The sequence below is a fragment of the Symphalangus syndactylus genome, chromosome 8, assembly GCF_028878055.3.
Source record: "Symphalangus syndactylus isolate Jambi chromosome 8, NHGRI_mSymSyn1-v2.1_pri, whole genome shotgun sequence".
NCBI lineage: Eukaryota > Metazoa > Chordata > Mammalia > Primates > Hylobatidae > Symphalangus > Symphalangus syndactylus.
Window position 1 is genome coordinate 119559662 of NC_072430.2, and position 21175 is coordinate 119580836.

At 36.3% G+C, this 21175-nt stretch overlaps 1 protein-coding gene and 1 long non-coding RNA gene across 6 annotated transcripts in view; one reads left to right on the forward strand and one right to left on the reverse strand.

Annotated features, from left to right (window-relative positions):
• The window catches only part of LOC129488391 (uncharacterized), a 204955-nt gene that overhangs the window by 170618 nt on the left and 13162 nt on the right, over positions 1-21175 (forward strand). The window lies entirely within an intron of this gene.
• ABCA12 (ATP binding cassette subfamily A member 12) overlaps positions 1-21175 on the reverse strand; it is a 209892-nt gene that overhangs the window by 57702 nt on the left and 131015 nt on the right. The window contains exons 19-26 of the mRNA XM_055290518.1: positions 19195-19314; positions 15692-15782; positions 13070-13249; positions 12217-12532; positions 8867-8981; positions 1849-2178; positions 698-767; positions 475-609 (exon numbers count right to left, since the gene is read on the reverse strand). Of these exons, the coding sequence (XP_055146493.1) occupies positions 475-609; positions 698-767; positions 1849-2178; positions 8867-8981; positions 12217-12532; positions 13070-13249; positions 15692-15782; positions 19195-19314 (1357 nt within the window). The remainder of the gene's footprint in view (positions 1-474; positions 610-697; positions 768-1848; positions 2179-8866; positions 8982-12216; positions 12533-13069; positions 13250-15691; positions 15783-19194; positions 19315-21175) is intronic.

The window sequence follows — 21175 nt, forward strand, 5'->3', positions numbered from 1 at the left end:
AATAAGATTTTTTTTTAATTAAAAAAAAGTTAAAGGCCAGGCATGGTGGCTCATGCCTGTAATCCCAGCACTTTGGGAGGCCAAGGTGGGCATATCACTTGAGATCAGAAGCTTGAGAGCAGCCTGGCTAACATGGTGAAACCCCGGCTCTATTAAAAATATAAAAATTAGCCGGGCGTGGTGGCACGTGCCGGTAATCCCAGCTACTTGGGAGACTGAGGCAGGAGAATCGCTTGAACCTGGGAGGTGGAGGTTGCAGTGAGCTGAGATCACACCACTGCACTCCAGCCTGGGCAACAGAGGAAGACTCCATCTCTCTCTCTCTCTTTCTCTCTCTCTCTCTGTCTCTCTCTCTATATATATATTTTTTTAATTTAAAAATTTTTTGCAAATAAAATATTAGAACATATTATTAGTTGATTTATATTGAAGTCAACCTTAAAAAGCATGTATCTGTAGGAAGCACATTCATACCTGGGAAGACATTCCTGACATACCAAGCAATAAGGAAATAAATGAAAGAGTCAGCTAGGATTAGACAGCACAGCCAGCCAAATGAGGTGGTGTCATCCTGAACCGGGGAGCTGTACATATTTTCCCACTGAAGACCTAAAAAGTGAACACAAGTGTTTATTCTTCTGTGACACACAGCACAGTTGTGAAAGATAAAATCCAGTTTTAAAGAAAGGGGTCCTACCAATGCCCTGTTCTTCATATCGTGCAATGTATTGGCTTGCATAGCTGAATGCTGTTGGGGACAGCAGGCTCTGTGAAGAAAGGAAACGGCAATGATAGTTCTTGTAGATTTCACGTATTTCACCCACAGGTATCCTAAAATACTTAAAACTTTGGACATTTGTATAGATAAAATTGATGCTCATTCTCTAAGCATATTTAAAAATACAGCAGTCCCTTACCAACCATGCTACAACTGTGAAGGAAGAGCAGAGAGAATAGCAGAAAACAAAAACGGGAAAATTACAACTTGAAAACCATTCGTTAAAAATTCAAAATATACATTTGAACTCATTAAATGTTGCTCAGCAAGTAATAAAATAGGTAATTACGGAGTAATTCAGTATTAAGACTAAAATTTATCAAAAACATTAAGGGCCAGAAGGCATTTTCACTCCATACATTTATTTCAGGTAATAGAAGTACTATGAATAAAAATATACTAAAATATCAGTTGATTGAATACTGATAATTGCAACAAATTAGAAGTTTAAATATTGTTTAAACCCAAAGTTGTCAATGCTAGATAAAGTTATTCATTACTTTTTATTTCCATAAATAGCAAAGTTTTAATATGATGAAATTTGCTTCTGCTTTCTAAATTTCCGTCAGTAATCTTAATGCTTTAATTAAAATTCTTAAATTAATTTAGTGTTTCTGAATTGACAAGGCAGGAGAGAATTTAAGGTTGATTATATGCTGTCGGTGCATTTGTCTTTACACCTTTAACCTATATTATATGTCATGAGAACCATGAAAATTGTTCACATATGAGAATAATTCCAATACTAGAGGCTCCAAGATGTTTCAGGAATTGATCCAGAGAGAAGTCAGAATTCTTGAAGACCTCTAAAACATGATGTATGACATTTTAACTGTTCTTTCTTTAGGAACTATTTCTTAACAGTATCACATATCATGGTTTTGTAAGCTTTTCATTGTCTTGTATGGTATACAATGATGTAGGAAAAGCTATCATTAGGACATTAAGCTTACTTTGCTTTCACTGAATTTCAAATTTAGATAAGTGAACTTTCAGTTTGAGAATCCAAAAATAAACAAACAAACAAAAATGGGTAATTTCCCCCTCTGCCATTCCAATGGTTGACTTACCATGAACACTTTCAATACATAGCTCAACTCATTCTCCACTGTAACCAGAACAATAAATGGAAAGAAGGCAATGATGTAGATGAGGCTTCCGATCAGAGCTGCAATGTTGGTGTTGTTGAAGAAGACACTGATAAGATAGCTCATGGCAATAACCGAGAAGCTGTAGTCCGAAAAATACAGGAACAGAATGAACCCATTTGTTTTAGGAAGAATATTGCCAAACTTGAGTATAATGATGAGGATCACGATGGTAACCAGTAAGAATCCAACACTCTCTATAAGCCAGGCAAAAAAATGGCTGCAGGAGTTCACACCCATCATCTTCATGTACTGTAAGAAGAAAAAATGTCAGGTGCGCTTGTTATGCTGATATTCTTCCAAATAAAAATTATTCCCTGTATTATGTCAAAATGTCATGATAGTCTCTCTATATATGGAACTAGGCATTTTAATAATTTACATAAATCAAGAATTTATCCATGCTTGCTATGTGAAATATGCCTATATACACCAGAACATCTTAGATTATTTGTTCACAGAATGGCACAATATAATAAACAATTTGGATGGTGAGGGTTTAATTACAGTTCCACTTTGTAATTGTTATCCAGCTGACATCTCTAGATTAAACTAATTTAGAATAGATTATCAAATTTATGGTATCCCCTGTAGAATTTTACATGATTTTGACATTTGTGCAGGCATGAGCATTTCAAACTGGCAAAAATGCCATAGCTTAACTACTAGTTCAATGTAGAGACTGAGCTCATAAAAATCCATAATTTTTTTTTACTAAACACTAATGAACAACACAATCAGTATTTATGTTCCTCAGAGAAACAGTATACCTGATTCCTAAGAATTTAAAACACAGAAACTTAAGGGAGACCTTCTGCCTTTAGCTATAGCCTTCCCATCCTTAACGCTTACTGTCAGTCTAGGTCAATATTTGTCATCCTTGTTTTCCAAAAAGCCATTTTTACATTCATAATAAACTCATGTATCTGAGATCCTCTATACCTCTCTCTCAATTGATATTCTCTGATACCTCAGTGATATCCCCAGAGGACAAGGCATTCCACAAGGTAGAAAAATAAACCAGCACAATCTATTTGTGCATTAACTCAAAAGGATTTTGAAAGATTTAAAGTCCCCTGGGAACATCACACACCGGGGCCTGTCGGGGGATGCAGGGAAGGGCAGGGATAGCATTAGGAGAAATACTTAATGTAGATGACGAGTTGATGAGTGCAGCGAACCACCATGGCACGTGTATACCTATGTGACAAACCTACACACTGTGCACATGTATCCCAGAACTTAAAGTATAATAAAATAATACAAATAAAAATAAAAAGATTTAAAGTCCCCTGGACCTTGGTTTGGTTGAATTTTGTGACATGTACTTTGCGGGAACCTGGATATCTTGGTTTCTAGTTTTAACAATTCATGATTAATGAGGGCCGATCACGGTGGCTCACGCCTGTAATCCCAGCACTTGGGGAGGCCAAGACGGGCGGATCACGAGGTCAGGAGACAGAGACCATCCTGGCTAACACAGTGAAACCCCGTTTCTACTTAAAATACAGAAAAATTAGCCGGGCATGGTGGCAGGCCCCTGTAGCCCCAGCTACTCAGGAGGCTGAGGCAGGAGAATGGCGTGAACCTGGGAGGCGGAGCTTGCAGTGAGCCGAGATCGCGCCGCTGCACTCCCGCCTGGGCGACAGAGCGAGACTCTGTCTCAAAAAAAAAAAAAAAAAAAAAAAAATCAAAAAAACAAACAAAAATTCATGATTAATGTTAAGCCTAGGAACCTAGTATCCCCCCCCCCTTTTTTTTTTTTTTTTTTTTTTTTTTTTCAGAAAAAAAAAGGAACAAGAAATCTCCACTAACTGGCCGGGTGCAGTGACTCACACTTGTAATCCCAGCTGTTGGGGAGGCCGAGGCAAGCAGATCACCTGAGGTCAGGAGTTCCACACCAGCCAGGCCAACATGGCAAAACCCCATCTCTACTAAAAATACAAAAATTAGCCGAGCGTGGTGGTGGGCGCCTGTAATCTCAGCTACTCAGGAGGCTGAGACAGGAGAATAGCTTGAACCCAGGGAGGTGGAGGTTTCAGTGAGCCGAGATCATGCCATTGCACTGCACTCTCAGGTCCAGCCTGAGAGACAAGAGTGAAACTCTGTCTCAAAAATAAATAAATAAATAAATAAATAAATCTCCACTAGCAGCTTTATAACCCAATTTTTTATTTTTTCAAAATCAAGGATAGTCAATGCCCCACCCCCTTAAACTTAACTTTTCCAGGAAAAAAAAAAAAAAAAGCGAATGCACTGAATCTTTCACTCTACAAGCAAAATAGTGAATTTTACTTTCTGCTTTTGTAACATCACATTTCGACAACTCTGCTGCTCCAGTTGTTACCAGGGAAACAGCTACCTGGCTGCCAACAGCCTAAGCTGTGGGCTTTAAGCTAATCACCACTAAGAAAGACCCTGTGACTTTCCTTCTTAACTTTACCCTCTTTCTCACCTTCTTCTCCCCCTAATGTTTTTCTCCTCCAAGGCCCTGTCACCATTTGTAGTAAAGACTCAACCTATGCTTCCCTGGGAATGGAAAATATGGGTCAAAGTAGCATGAAGCAAAGGTCACTATGGAAAGTTTCCCCAATTGCTACACATGCTATCATTGAAAACAAAATTACATTTTGGTGTGAAAAAGACCTCAGATATCTTATTCCAGCAATTCTTTGCGTGTACCCTACCCCATTTGAAAAAATTACTGTGTCATGTTTGGCGACTATTTCAGAGATATTCACCTGTTCCAATATGATATATTAGTCCTTTTTATTTCCCTTTCCTACTATTTGTATTTTCAGATTTTTATGCCTATTTGAATATAATTAAGTGGGGAGTTATGGAACCTATATTACTACTTCCCAAGCTGATATTTACCACAGTTTTATGTAGCCTATACAAACATATTTCCCCCCAGTGGTAACGTATGTAAGTAGGAGACAATGTCAATATATTTCACAAGGTGGTTTATAAAATATCTAGACCATATCAAGGCCACAAAATAAAGCTGATGTCATGTGTATAAACATGTTTTTCTTCCCTGACAATTGATAGCTTTCTAGAAATCACTTATATATTGAGAATGTTCTTCATTCATGCACTTGTTAAAAGATAATTTGGCAGGCTTGAATACCAGGACTAAAGGTGTTTAATCACTGTAATTTTGAAATTTTTGAGACTCAAGATCAGATTCCAGTCCCAGGAATTTGTAAAAGTTAGAGACTGATCATTTTGCTTTTTCCTAAAACAGGGTGAGTTAGGTGCTTCCAAAAGCATTCACTATTTAACATTCTAGCATGAAACTTCAGTGTTAAACTTCAGGATTTTATGCCACGAGGAAAACAGCTGCTATTCATAAAGAGAAAGAGCAGTGAGAGCATATAAGTCATCCATAAATTATCCAGATTCACTGCCAACTTTGTTGTAATAAACAAGACCAAACTTGCTGATGGAAGGGGGCCCACCGAGAGCGGCTGGCTGTGCTTTCTTGGATGCCATTAGTTCCTCCTCAAAGTGACAGATGTCAGGTGCCAGCTTTGTAATCAGAGAGTCACTTTTCTCAAGCCTCCCAAGCCTGCCAGAGCAATTCATCAATATCTGATAACCTCTTGCTCAAAGGAAACCCCTCTGCCTAGTGGCCAAAGTCTGCCCAGTTTATAGCAGAGAATAAGAAAGAGATTCTAGAAGAGTTTGGATAAATGTGTTGCCACATTCATGAGAAGCTTAGGCACAGGGGTTGACGTAAATACTGTCAAGAAAAGAAATCAGAAATACTCATACATTTACTTGATAGCAATGTCTTCATTCAATTCTGCAGGAATGTCAAGTACTAACTCATAAGGAATAATAACATTTTCTACCTCAATTTCTATAATTCTATTAACAATAGACATTTACATATTTTTTATTATGATATAAAGGATGTTGTGACCATTACTGGAAACATTTCAAATTCCCACTGGTGGGATGGATTAGTGTATGTCAGGAAAGCACAAAAAAATTGTTCAATGTGAAGCACTAGGAGACTAAAAAATCTTTGTATAATTCTTGGTAACATCTCTGCGGCCCACGTATATTTTAGGCTACCTGTCTGAACTGAGAGAATGACTCCAAAATTGTCTCCAACAAAATATAAGCACTGAAAGTCCCACACATGACTTACATTAGATCAAACAGATGAATTGAACTCATAAACCATGAAAATAATGAGAAAAAAATATACTCTTCTGTATGTGTTATCAAATCAGATTTTTATAGCTTTAGTATTTTAATTTTTAAAAGCGAAGTGCAGAACAAAACCCAATCGAAAGGCATTTTTAAAGTACTTTTTTTATACTATGGGCTTACTTTAATAAGTAAACTTATTGGATTTGTGCTAATTTATTTAACAAGGGAAAGGGATTCATGGAATCATACTATAACAAAGTGAAAGATAAGTGGCTTCATTGAGATAGCAATTAACTTGATTTTCTTGCCAGGATTGAGAATAATTACAGAAGGAAAAGGGGATAATATTGATTTTATTTACCTTTTTGGTTTAATTTGAATGAGAAAGAAGTAGGACTTGGGCAGCTTTAGACTTTTATCAGAATATAAAAAGATAGTATTAAAAAGTGACTTTGAGTTTCTGGTAACTTACGAGATTATCTATCATCACCTGCAAATGTCCTTAGAAGTCTATGTTACTAAAGTAAGATTCTAAGGGTGAAGGTAGCTATGATCTGGAAGAGGATTGGTTGGAAGTCAAAATACTTCAGTTCTACTGCCAGATCTACCATTAACTAGCTCCAAGGTCTTCAGCAAGTCACTTCTCACTTTCTGAGCTGAACCTTACATCTTTAAAAAAGAGTTTCGATGAGAACTGTGGGCAGTGGAGCGAGGCTGAGCAGGAGGCACTAGGGACATCCCACTCCTTCCACGCTCACCTCCATCAATTCATTTCACAAACACACCGTATTTCTTTGAATTTAGGACACCATTGAGGATGTGCCATTATTTTACATGCCACCAAGAAAGAAAGATTACTGCCAAATAAATCGTGACACCCTATCAAATGTATCCCAATTTCAGAGGTCTTAAAAAAGGGGGGAAAGTCAATGTCTTAGAATTGATATAATATGAATAATTGAGCTCCTCTGTTCTGGCAGAGAGAGAGAGAGAGAGCTACATTCTGGAAATAAATGTTGAATGAAGTCTAGATGATCAGACTCAGAGGGTTTAAGAGATTGAGCCCAAGTGTATATGGCTGGCAGAAATGGAACACAAAACCTGATATTCTGATTCCAAGTTCAGTGATCTTCCACCATGTGACTGTGACCCCAAGACAAGGTGGTTAAATTTCAAAGGTAGATGCAGGCCAAATGGAGACACAGAGCTACCAAAAAGAAACTGGTTCATAGCTAACAACAAGTCTTTTGCATTTTCAGTTGAGAAATGACTTTTCGTTATGCTTTGATATTTTTTGGTGACATACATAGATGCATTCAGAGAGCATCATCTTCGAACACGAAATAATACAATGTGTGTGTATTATATACACACAGTTTTATTATATGCATATACATTTGCATATATACTGTATGCATACATGCTTCTATTTACTTTTTCTATCAAAAGTAATATTTTAAAGGTAGGTATTAATTTTGAAGTAGAAATGGACTCTGTTTCTGTCACAGTTTCTATGTCAAAGATTTTCTTTACTCTGTGATGATTTGCTTCTGAATACTGGGAACCTGAAAGAAAAGTAGAAGGTAGGGGCTTGCAATCATAATTATGGTTGAAGGCATGGATTCAAGTTTCTAAATTGGAATTAGGAAACCATTGCATACAGTCCTGAATACAACAGGACTCAAACTAGTTGATGAGAAGTTTACCAAATTATAACTGAAATATAAAAATGCAGCTTTGTGGATCAACCAAAATTCAAATAGAAGAGGTAAAAAATGTAGGTTCAAATACTGGGACAACCCTGAAAGCCTGATGCTGAACTAACAGAAACATGTAGCAGCAACTTGTATCTTATAGGGAGAAATGATCAATTGTCTAAAAGCTTTGGCAAGGTAAGTCTGAAAAGGACAAGTGGATGAACAGGTTCCTCTAACCTCATTATTTCAGAATTCAGCCAGGCCTTGCAATAATTATTGTGCCCCAGTTTTGAAATGTTCCACCTTTGTTTCCACTCCATGAGTGAGTATAAGAAGGGACTCATTATGGGATAAGTACATAAAATAATTTCTACTCAAATACAATCTAAAAATCACATAATGCTTTATCATAAATTCTAAAAAGAAGTAAGATATTTTGGATTTGGGGTTAATGATAAAGAACGTGTCCAGAAAGAGGTCATGCATCACACTCCTGGTTCTGTCTTCCACTGTGATATGGTTATTAACCCAATCAGTAGCATAACATGAAATTCTTAGTTTCTATAAGTCAGGAGTCAGTGGGAAATGGAGAAGGTAATCGAAGGAGACAAGGTATACTGGAAAGAGAATTTTCTTTGTGAGAGCCGAAATAAGCCATATGTCTATGTCTATGTTTATAGCTCTATCTAGATCTACATTTGGGTTATTTTAGTTACCATGCCAACAATCTCTCCACCTGAACAGTTGTTATTGTTGTTATTTAAACTTCCTCTGTTAGATCCTAAGTCCTATAGGTAATTTCTTGGGCAAAAAATTACTCTAAGAATTATCATTGTACTCATATTTTATTCAGATTTTGTTTTTCAAAAGCACTTATTAAGTGACTTTTATGTCACTTTTTGAGAAAATAAAATATTGCCTTATCAGCTGCTTTTGTGATTTGTAAAAGGTTTTTCTTTCTGTTTAATTCACAAGGGATAAGTTAGGCTTTTTGAGTTTATAAAGGCATGATGAAAATCATAGTAATTGTTCTATGAACAGGACTTATTCATAACAAGAAGTGATTTTCAACATACCTCATGAAGCCGGAGGTCCTTCTCATAGACAAGCTTTTTTACAAAGGCGGCTATAAATACAACCCAGGCAACCATAAGCACAATTGGAAGAGAATAAGAGACACTGGTTAGGAAGCTGTAAAACAAACAAAAAAAGAAAAATTCAGTGACCAAAATGAATGCCATACTTGCAGAGATTATAATATATAAAGAACTCACTCTCTCTTACATTGAAGTTATGATCGTGTTTTGAAATTGAAAATATCAGTATTACCCCATTATTTATGAAGCGTGAAGCTGATTTAACCTTAGGTCTGTGATTTTTTTAGTGTAATGTTTCAAGAGTAAGAAAAAAAAAAAGCTCTGGATTATTACATAAAATTGCCATATTGTGGCCGGGCGCAGTGGCTCACGCCTGTAATCCCAGCACTTTGGGAGGCCGAGGCGGGCGGATCACGAGGTCAGGAGATCAAGACCACGGTGAAACCCCGTCTCTACTAAAAAATACAAAAAATTAGCCGGGCGTGGTGGCGGGCGCCTGTAGTCCCAGCTACTCGGAGAGGCTGAGGCAGGAGAATGGCGTGAACCCGGGAGGCGGAGCTTGCAGTGAGCCGAGATTGCGCCATTGCACTCCAGCCTGTGCGACAGAGCGAGACTCCGTCTCAAAATAAAAAAAAATAAAAATAAATAAAAATTGCCATATTGTTTAAATTGTGTTTGAATATGTCCTGTCTGGGAAAATAATTACTATATAGATATAATTGCAAGGCTCAAAACATTTTGTCTAAACTAAATTCTTATCTAAAAGGCAGATTTAAAATGAGACGATGATTGGTTTACCTAACTAAAAGCTATATCTTCCAAAATTATTGTATGTATAGCTACTCTTAGGAAGATCATGGTTATTATGAAACTAAATTTCTAAAAATGAAATAAAATCTAAACCATTCATTTGTTTTTGTTTGTTTGTTTGTTTTTTAGTAGAGATGGGGTTTCACCATGTTGGCCAGACTGGTCTTGAATTCCTGGCCTCAAGTGATCCACCTGCCTCGGCCTCCCAAAGTGCTGGGATTACAGGCATGAGTCACTGTGCCCGGCCCAAAGCATTTAATTTAAAATGCAGACAAAGAACTTGGATTCCTCAAAGTAATGCTCTGGAAGATGCTTTATACATGGTATAGAAATGTCTATTTTGATGATGTGCTAAACTAGAGAATCACTGGAAGACATCCTCAAGCCCAGATGTATTCCTCAATGTCCTGCTCATGAAGCCTGAAAGTTAAATTGGAGTGGTTCTCAAAGCACCCAAAGAGATTACTAAAACACAAGTTTCTGGGCCCCAGCCTCTGATTTATTATATCTGGGTGGGGCCATCTATTTGCTTTTTAAACAGCTTCCCAGGTGATACTGATGCTGCTGGTCCAGGAACCACACCTTAGGAGCCATGGTTCTGACAATTGATGCCCTTATTTGGGCTGAGGCAAAGGCAGTAGATGTCGATGAGAGATTCTAAGTTGCTCTGTTTATATGTTGGGCTGTGCTCAAGCTTTCACTTGGAGAAAGGTCCCAAGGCCATTTCCTTTTTTAATCTACAAGGCTAAAAAATTACCTCCAAGTACCCCAAGAAAAATGTAAATATTGATGAAGCGTGAGATGACTATCATTCAGTATCACTTTAGCATGCAGAAGTGTGTCATTATCAGAGAGATGAGGTGCTTTTTGGTGAGGGTGCAGTGGGAGTTGAGGCCATATTCCATTTTTGTTGTTGTTGTTTCCTAGGAAACTGTATGGCATGGGGTAGGCATTTAAAGAATACTTCTTGAATGAATTTTGTTTTGGTTCAGGTACAGCCTTGAAGTGATTTCTGGATCTAGAACTAGGCAAAGGCCTTCATTCATTAACAACAAATCCCCTGTAATGTTTCTTCCAAGTGATAGTGTATTTTAGATTTGGTCTAGTATAAAGCAGAAATGTTGGTCTTACAAACAGGAGGACTAGTGTAGTACCATTTATATTATCTTGGGCAAGTTAATTAGCCTTTCTGGATTTCAGTTTTTTCATCTGGAAAGTATGGACAATAATTCCTGCTCCTACTTACCTTATGAGGTTGTTGGGTGAAACAAATGAAATAATTTATGTGAAATCACTTTATATGCAACAATGTATATGTGTGTAAGCATAATGAACATATTCCCATAAAGAATACAGACTGTACTTATTCTTGTTCTTTAAAGAAACACCCAGGTACCCACCATCCTAGGTACCAAAATTTATAAGGGGAACAGATGAGCAGGTAACTAGATAAGAATTTTAATTGACCCCATAGATCTTTATAATTTGTGCAAGCCATTGCAGTTCACACATAGTTCAGGCAGCAAAGTCCCAACCACAGCAGCCTCCACAACAGCCAGCTAACCTTGAAAGTCCACTTGATGGACTCCTTACCTGCTTCCTCATGCTACTGCTACACTGGGTTACATTACCTCATCTCATTTATAACTGTTGAAGTAGCCAAGGGAGACAGAAGCATTGAATGAAAGAAAAAAGAAGAGAAAAGAAAACGCCAATACCATCTGAATTGTATATAAACTGCAATAACTGGGTTGCGTAGCACGTTCAATTCCTTTAAAGTAATATTCAGCCTCAAGCTTTTATATAGGAAGGTGAGCTTGAAAAACATAATCCGCTTATTTTTTAACCATCTACAGAGTGAAGGAAGCATTCAGTGCTACCCAACTGGCAGATTTCTCGAACATTCAAATTGAATTGTCTAAATGTCTAAAAGCATTATTGTTACTTTTTTATTCATCTAGAAAAACCATTTTAGAGATAGAGGATTCCTAGCAAATGAACTGATAGTACATGAAAGTTTCAGGTAGCACAATATTTATCTCAAATAGTTGATCAAAATGTGTTCAAGATTTCTTTTATCAATTTGTTTTCTTAAAATTGATCATGTGCTCAGACTTTTTAAAATCCAATTTGGGAGTTGGAAGGGATTTTAAGATCGTCTTGTTCATCCCTTTCATTTGCCTAGAGGGAGGTAAGCCCAGTAGACAGTGGGGAACATCAAAATCATGCAGCAATGTACTCAGGTCTGATGTCCAATTATTCCAATTTTAGGGCCAGAATTTTTGGAGAGCTAAGGGTTTTTATAGATCATTTGGTAAACACTTTACCATCATTTTGGTATTGATGAGCAGTTATGATGAAGCTATGCCCTTACAGTGTGAACCCTTTCTCAAAACAAGCATATTACAAAAGTTTGGTGAATGTTGTTCCTTTCATCTAATACATCTGAATGAATGGACTGAAGTGAGTTCTCAGAAAAGTTGTTGATCATTAAAAAGGCTGAAAGTGCACACACTTACTTGTCTTTCATGAAGCAGGGATAAGGAATTGCTTGAACCTGGACTGCTATTTCCTGGGAGTTCCTTCCAGTTTGCAATTCAACGATTGCTCTTTCAATACTATCCTGTAAATAAATAAAAGCCCTGCCATAGATCTGGTTGTGTGATGGAGAATTGTGTGGCCCTGGGGCCCAAATCTTGGTTCTTAGGCTTCTTGTGGTCTGTGCGGTCTTGAGACTCATGCGGATGGTATATTTTATGACAGGAGGAAGAAAGACATTTTGAGAGTCATAGCCTCTGTGCCAGCTTCTGTTGGAAGGAAGCTTAAAAATAACACCTAAAAATAAAATGGCAACAACAGCAGAAAGGTTATTTTATGGTTGACGTTATTCATTGTTTGGAGAGTACACAGAGGGGACAGCCAAACAGTTAATTGAGTTAGTAATGTGACAGTAGGCTCAGGTTCTTAATTGACAGAACACATGGTTAACTAGAGGTGTCAACCTCAGAAATTCAAAGCTGGAGTTTAAGAATATAATCACCAATTAAGTAGACAGATCAAATGCACCATTCTAAGCTACTTATTAATATAAAAACACTTTTAGATAAATAATGACTGATTATGAGGATGGACTCAACTTCACTCTGTAACTATGTAATCCTTTTCAAACTTAATTTGAAGTACACCAACAAAATTAGACATACTTAGAGATTATAGTTGGTTGCCTACATGAAAGGTTCTCTTTTCTAAGGACATCAGAGGACCTAATTACCCCCACTCTAGTTTTCTGAGTTCTGGATGAAAGACACGAGGAAAGAATTTGGCCAATTTTAGCACAAAGAGATGCTCAAACCCTAATAGAACAGCACTTACTTCCAAAGAGTTCATTGCTTTTGTAGAGCCTTTTAGCCTCTCTCTCCATTTCGTCTATAGTTTTTGCTGCCTGAATACGGTCATATAATACACAAGAGGAAATATTTACTGTCAGGGAAGATAGTGTGTTAAGCTGATCAATGATGTCAATGTTGTTCTCTAATCTCAGTCTTAGAATGTCTAAAGAGGCAAAGCAAAAGAGACAAAAAAAAATATTATGGTCTTGATTCTGGTCGTAATTAGAAGAAATACTGATTTTTTGTAAACACTAAACTAGATTATAGATAACAAAAGGCTACAGAATTTACTCTAAAAATATCTAGTATTCTACACCAAAGAAAATGGGTCGTTATGCAAATATTCATTGAGGAGCCAAGCTAGTTACAAATACAGTAAACCTAGGTTCTAAGAAAGATACAAGATAATTTAAAAGTATATTTTGTTACAATTTAATTAACAAAGAACTAAGATGAATAAATTTTTTAAAATCTATGTACATGTAGTTAGGACAAAAACTATAAACCAGAGATGCGTGTTTAGAATAAACTAAACAGAAATGCCTGCTTTGTACACGGAATGTGAAAGCACAAACTGAAACAAAGGAAAGTCTATGTAGAGTGCATAGGATAAATAAACTGTATTATTACATAAGCGGTAATATAGAAACATTAAAGATACCTGAAAATATATGCCACATAGTTGTGAGTTTCTAATACTGTTTGACTTAAAATCTTATGTGAGTTACTACTTTTGATATCTGTATTAATCTGACAAAATGATCAGATTTTATTTTGGGTAATTACTCTGGAATAAAGGGGACTAAATTTCTCTTCAATTTTATGATTCTTTGTGAGGAAATCAACCGGAACAAAGGGTAAATATGAAATTGCAAGTTAACAAATCATTTGGCCAATTAAATTTTTACTGACTTGATCATCATGAATACTGAGAAGGCTGTGAATATCATAAATCCCTCCTCACAGAACCCAGACATGTCTCTTCCATCGTCCAAAATAGGACTAAATTTCTCACAGAAGACAACTTCTTAAATGCATTTCTCATTAGAATTTAAAGTGAAATGTTTTACTTGATGTAGATGTTGGTGGGGGAGGGGTAAATTGTGGTTGAACAGTGGCCTCCAGCGGCCACTGGAAATCAACACAACACCAAGGAATTATTTAGAAATTCTGGTAGACAGGATCATAAAAACACTTCAAGGGGTCAGAGTCCCCCAAATTCAAACTATATAACCTCTTCAATACTAAGTTACATATGTAATTATACAAACATAAGAGTCTCAGTGCTACGTTCATTTTAATCTTATTTTAAATTCTTAGCCTCACTTCCTAGTTCAGAAGTTAGAAATGACAAAATTTATCTAAGAACTTTGCAGTTTAGCCCTGATGTGTTAATCAAATAGTTCCTTGCCCAAATGATACTTTTAGAGAATAAATCCACTAGTACCTTTATTTAATCAAGCTGGGTTGACTATCGTAATATGTGTACAATCATATACAATACAAATATAGGCATAATTCTTCCCCACTGGTTTAGAACCTAAATCATTTAAGTCCCAGCAGTGCCAGGGAGGGGGAGGGGCGTTTGCTCCGCTACTGCCAAATTCTAATGCTCTCAATCCGTTTCTCATACCCATGGTTGCATAGCAACAGTGAATCAGACACAGCCTGAATTAGATGTCTTGCATCCCTTAGGTTGAAGGTAGGGATGTGGTGGAGGGAATGCATAAGTTTAGACAGCTTCCTTTGATCTTCTGCAGCCTCTTCCTTTTAAATGACCATGTGAGGAGGACCCAACCTTGAATACGGATTTCAGTTTATTTTCTTTTGAGTCTCCCCATTGCGTCTTTCTTGCTTTTGCTAACTCTATATCTCTTCCAATTACATTCTGGGTTAGTCAAGTGATACTGAGGCCAGTGGAGATAAAAATGTTAAATGTAGCCAGAAATAAATAGTTTCATTTTCCCTCGTCCTTAAGGACTTACCTTTCATCAAGTCACTAAAATAAAGTGATCCCTTACTTCTAACAACCTACCTATGACTGAAGAAAAAAAACTGTATTTATATTACATTATAATAATAACAATTTTTTTTTTTTTGAGTCAGGGTTTTACTCCTGTCACCCAGGCTGAAGTGCAGTGGCATGATCTTGGCTCACTGCAACCTCCGCCCCCCAGGTTCAAGCAATTCTCCTGCTGGGATGACAGGCGTGCACCACCATGCCCAGCTAATTTTTGTATTTTTAGTAGAGATGGGGCTTCACCATGTTGGCCATGCTGGTCTCGAACTCCTGAATTCAAGTGATCTGCCCGTGTCTGCCTCCCAAAGTGCTGGGATTATAGGCGTGAGCCATCACGCCTGGCCTACATTGTAATTATTGAAACTAACTGCAGACACTGAGCATCCAAATAATCATGACTACTTGTAATTGTACAACTAACTGGGAAGAAGATAGGGGGGGATATATCCAGGGTCTCATTTTTCTTTGAGTAACTAGCTAGACACTAAGTACAGAAGAAAAGGGGGAAAATGTTATCATATGGAACAATGTTGTTTATATTTCTGACATGACTCATGAATAAAAGCTTTGTGAATTTGGACTCACCGAGTTCATCTATCTGTTTCAATAGTTCAACAGCATCAAGTCCCACGGAGAACTTTACAAAAACTTGCACAAAAGGGTTCCTTAGAGTATTCTAACAAATAATAATTAAAAATCAGTTTCAATACAAGAAAAATCATGTTTGACATTGTCTGTCTAATAACCACCACAGTGAAGTGCAGTAACCACAACTGGGCATTATCAATGCACTGTCTCGCAATGGCTCACAGAGAAATCCTTGAGAAGAAAAGAGAAGATTGGGGGCTGGTAATGACTTGACAGGCTGGGCTGTTGCTTGTCTATAGATACAAATTGGTCAGCATGCACAGTGGCCAGATGTGACTACAATTATCAACATTAGAAATTTATATTCAATTTAACAGAATTTTTCCTCATAGCTATATTATTCCTTTTTAATGTATACTATACACAATGTTGTGATTCATGGTTGAACTCTGTTCACTTGAAACAAAACTCTTAAAAATCATGATGTCTCCATGGAATTTGACATCACAACTAATTTATATTTAAGTTCTACTACTTCCTAGTCTGAAGCTTTTAGCAAGTATCTTTTCCAGTCTCAGGTAACCTTTCCGTGAAGTAGGTAAGAATGCCTCATCACATCAGAATAGTCCATTTCAATTATTATAATATTATTTTTGTACTGTCATCAGTGCAACTATGTGAATATGAAAGAATAAATTGATGATAAAACTTTAAATTCTATCAATGGAAAGACTGAAAAATTAAAAGAAAAACATAATTGCTTTAAAATATAAAGGCCTTTATAGCTATTTGCCAAATTAGAAGACATAACTTCTATCACTCTAGGAGTACTATTACCTAATATTTGTTGAGCTCTTATAATACCATGTGCTGGGCACCATCTTACAGAGTTTAGCTTGACTTTCTCACTTCGTTTACAAGAACACTTTGAGGTAAGTGCTATTATTACCTCTAAGTAATAGATGACAAAGCTATGGCTAAAGAAGCTATGTAAATTCTCCTAGGACACACAATTAATAAGGGCTAAGGGAAAAAATGAAGGAGAGAATTCAACTCAATTAAAGAAATGTTTTTTCATCATATGTGTAAATTCATGGCCTGGTTTTTATGTAAGTGAGGCTTGATTGTCCTTTTAGAGCCCCGTTTGGTACAACATATTCTCATGTCCTTCTTAGTAGTGTCTTTTGTTTTATTGTCATGGGGATGAGTGATTAACATATTAGTCGAGCACATATATAATAGAATTAGTTTGCTAAATCCATAGCTACTGAGGGTTCTAAGAGCAGCTGGTAGCATGTAGACTGATGGCTAGCTATCATGCAGCTGCATGCTGTGATAACAGTCCTTTAAGATGTTTATCAGGAATTAACTTCTGCATCTTGGAAAATCTGTATCAGAGCATTACTAACAAATAAAGTACTGTGTTAGTTGCAATCTGGAGACAATCCATTAAACCCTATTTCAATTCTCCCATCACTCCTTTTACAATCAATCATATGACATCTAATAATAGGTACAATGTATATTATTTGGGTGATTGATATGCTAAAAACCCTGATTTGATCAATACTAATCCATGCATGTAGCAAAATTGCATTCGTATCACATAAATGTATAAAAAATTTTAAAATACCAAAACACCAAATGCTTCCACATATGTGATCTTCACAAGTCTGTCATTACCAATATACTAATTTTAGAGATCCATAAACTGCAGTTCACGTACTTTAAGTCATTCACCTAAGGGTTCACAGTGGCAAAGCCAGTTCTTGTGCCAAAAGCTTAAAATTTCAAATTCTGTGCATATTTACAATATTAAGTTTTTCCTCAATAATTGAAAATAATTAATTTTGTTCTGGACAGAATCAAGATCCTTCCATTAGATGATGATCCCTTTATGAACACAATCCCAGAGACTCCAGCAAATTACAGTACTTTGAAACTATTATGTATAGAACATGTCCTGTTAATTCACCACTTTAGCTAACAAAACTTTTCTTAACAAAATCATATGTGGCTTTTTTTTCTCCTCCTGGAAAAAAAGTCTTAGGAGAAAATAGTAATGTATTGTTCAGGAAAATATATTTGTCATGAAGTACTATCTAAGTAGCCTTCGTTATCTGAGACTCACTAGAAAAGACCACTTAAAATGAGCATGCTTAGAATTAGAACCAAAAATTAATAGGAAATTGTGGGGAAGACATTTGATGAAAAGTTTATGTTTATTAAATATATTAAATATCTCTTTTAGAAATTTATTTAATCATTTATAATAAAATTTGGGTTGTAATTATAACTATGCATTAATTGTTAGTCAAAACAAAGACTGAATAAAAGCACCTTTGGAGTATAATTTTTCTGACCATCTCATATCATATAATATCCTTCATTCTAAGTTTAACTTCCTAAGCATGATCATACAAAAGGGCATTATTTTCCCAAAAATATTTTAGGGCTCCATTAATCTTCCAAGGACCTCTCTTGGATATGCAAGCCAGTCTCTTGAAGCTCCTAGGCTGTCACCATTCCTGATAATTTTCTTTTCTCCAACTGATTACTGGGCTAATTCTGGTGCTCCATCTTCAGTTGTCAATAGCTCTGTGAGTGGAATATTTCCCCACATTATTTGCATCATCTTCAGAAATTCCTGCCTTTTTTTTTTTTTGAGATGGAGTTTTGCTCTTGTTCTCCAGGCTGGCGTGCAGTGGCACAATCTCAGCTTACTGCAACCTCCACCTCCCGGGTTCAAGCGATTCTTCTGCCTCAGCCTCCCAAGTAATTGGGATTACAGGCGCCCGCCACCACGTCTGGCTAATTTTGTATTTTTAGTAGTGATGGGGTTTCTCCATGTTGGTCAGGCTGGTCTTGAACTCCCGACCTCAGGTAATCTGCCCTCCTCAGCCTCCCAAAGTGCTGGGATTACAGGTGTGAGCCACCACACCTGGCCTAGAGCACTTTTTCCAATTACAACTTTTGCTTCCTTAAGTGGCCTTAAACGTAAATTCAGATAAATACGTTAATGAGAACACCTTGTCTATAACATGTTAAACTGAATTTGGAATTTATTAACACATGTGTCATAAATTTCTACCATGGAATTCCCCAAGTTTAATGTTCTCTAGCCTATTGGTATTTTAGGAATTCTGGTTAAGATAGCAAAGGAGAGTAATTTAACGGAGAGAAATCAATAACAAGCATTTTTTATAGCATTTTAAACTTTTGAAAAACTGATTTACATCACTAGTTATGTCTCTAGATCAACTTGTAAGATGTCTTCTCTGAATTACAGACAGAGGAGCTGCAGTACCAGAGGTGAAGTTAGCCAATTATGAACATGAGTGATAGATCAGTTACCCTGTCTCAGACCTTCTCTCTGGAAGAGAGGCAATTTAATCTGTTGAATACGGAAAGTTACTCTCTTCCCATTCACATAATGAAGGCAATTAAAATCTCAAAGAATTCAAATTCCTACTAAGTTGAGTGACAGAACCATCTCATACCTGGAGCATTGGAATTGCCTGGTTTAACAGATGGAAGGAATTCATGAAAAGTGGCGACTTATCCATCCACTCTTGAGATTTTTCTCTTAATTCTGCCAGCTGTCTCAGGGTTACATTGGACTTAATGACAAAGAAACAAAAGAAATGTGATCCATTAGTATTTTGTCTATATTTTAACAAGGTATCTTAAGGTTGTTTTGTTACATAACTTCAAAAGACAGTTCTAAAACATGAAGTTAGTACAAAAAAATTGTCAGAAATTTCCCACATGGTCAAAAGTTTCAAATGACAGCTTTTATAGGGTCAAGTTGGTTTATAAAAATTCTGGATAATTTAGGGTTTGATTCATGTCCAGAGTGAGTTTATAGCCAAAATGAAAGCATGACTTCTGGAGTTCTTACCAGTTTTTCATTTTTACCAACGATACATTTAACTTTACTAGTAAAGAAACATCCTAGTTCAAGGATAGCAGAAGGATATTCTCATGTATTGCTGCTGAGAATAGATGTTAGAGGTTTTTGGAAAGCAATTTGACAATGGCTATTAAAATAAAATACAATATCCTTCAACCCCTCAATTCTGAACATTCATCTTATTGAAATAAAAATACTGCTACATAAAACCATATACACAAGAATATTTATTGCCATATTGTTTACATTAGCAAGAAAAACACACACACACAAAACATTGGAAACAAAATTAATGCCCAACACCTGATGATTGGATGAGTAAATTCGGTGTTATAAAAAAAATTTGCAATCTCTAAAAAGAATGAATTAAATTATACCTATTGAGTTGGAAAAATTTCCACAATGTATTCTTGTATGGGAAAAACTATATATAAAAAAGGATTAAAATGCAGTATCATTTTAATAATGCAGTGACCTCAAAGAACTCTGCATATGAACATATGTGGTATAATAATCTATAAAGGATTGGAGTAATAGAATAAATTATAGGAAGATGCATATATGAATGCTAACATACATTAGTTTATATGAAAGGAAGAATAGGATCAAGAGAAGAGGAAAAGGGGAGGTGAGAACCAAATACAAAAGGAGAGAAAAAAAAAAAAAGACCATGCTTAAAACATAAGCTCATATGCTGCTGAGGTTGTGGAGAAAAAGGAACACTTATACACTGTTGGTGGGAGTGTAAATTAGTTCAGCCATTGTGGAAGACAGTGTAGCAATTCCTCAAAGACCTAAAGACAGAAATACCATTTGACTCAGCAATCCCATTACTGACTATATATCCAAGGGAATATAGGCCATTCTATTTTAGAGATACATGCATGCATATGTTCATCACAACACTATTCATAACAGCAAAGACACTGAATCAACCTATATCCCTAACAATGATAGATTGGATAGAGAAAATGTGGTACATGTACACCATGGAATACCACACAGCCATAAAAAAGAATGAGGGCATGCCCTTTGCAGAGACAGGGATGGAGCTGGAGGCCATTATCCTTAGCAAACCAGCACAGGAATAGAAAACCAAAAACCACATGCTCTCACTTAAAAGCGGGAGTTAAATGATGAGAACGCATGGACACAGAGAGGGGAACAGAAGGGTGGAGGGTAGGAGGAGGAAAAGGATCAGGAAAAATAACTAATGGGTACTAGGCTTAATACCCGGGTGATAAAATAATGTGTACAGCAAAACCCCATGACAGAAGTTTACCTGTGTAACAAACCTGCACTTGTACCCCTGAATTTAAAATAAAAGTTAAAAAAAAATCAACAAATAATTGTTCATTCAAACTGAAAAACAAAGTTCATATATAACTTAATTTATGCAAAACTACATAGGAATATATAGTGAGTAAAGCAAATAAGGTATTAAATCACAATTTTTATAAAAATGGACAGAGATCAAATTGAATGTTCTTTGATAATAATGATCCCTCTCCATTATTCTGTAGAATATAAAAATAATGTTATGTTCATATAATTATAGTTGAATGGCC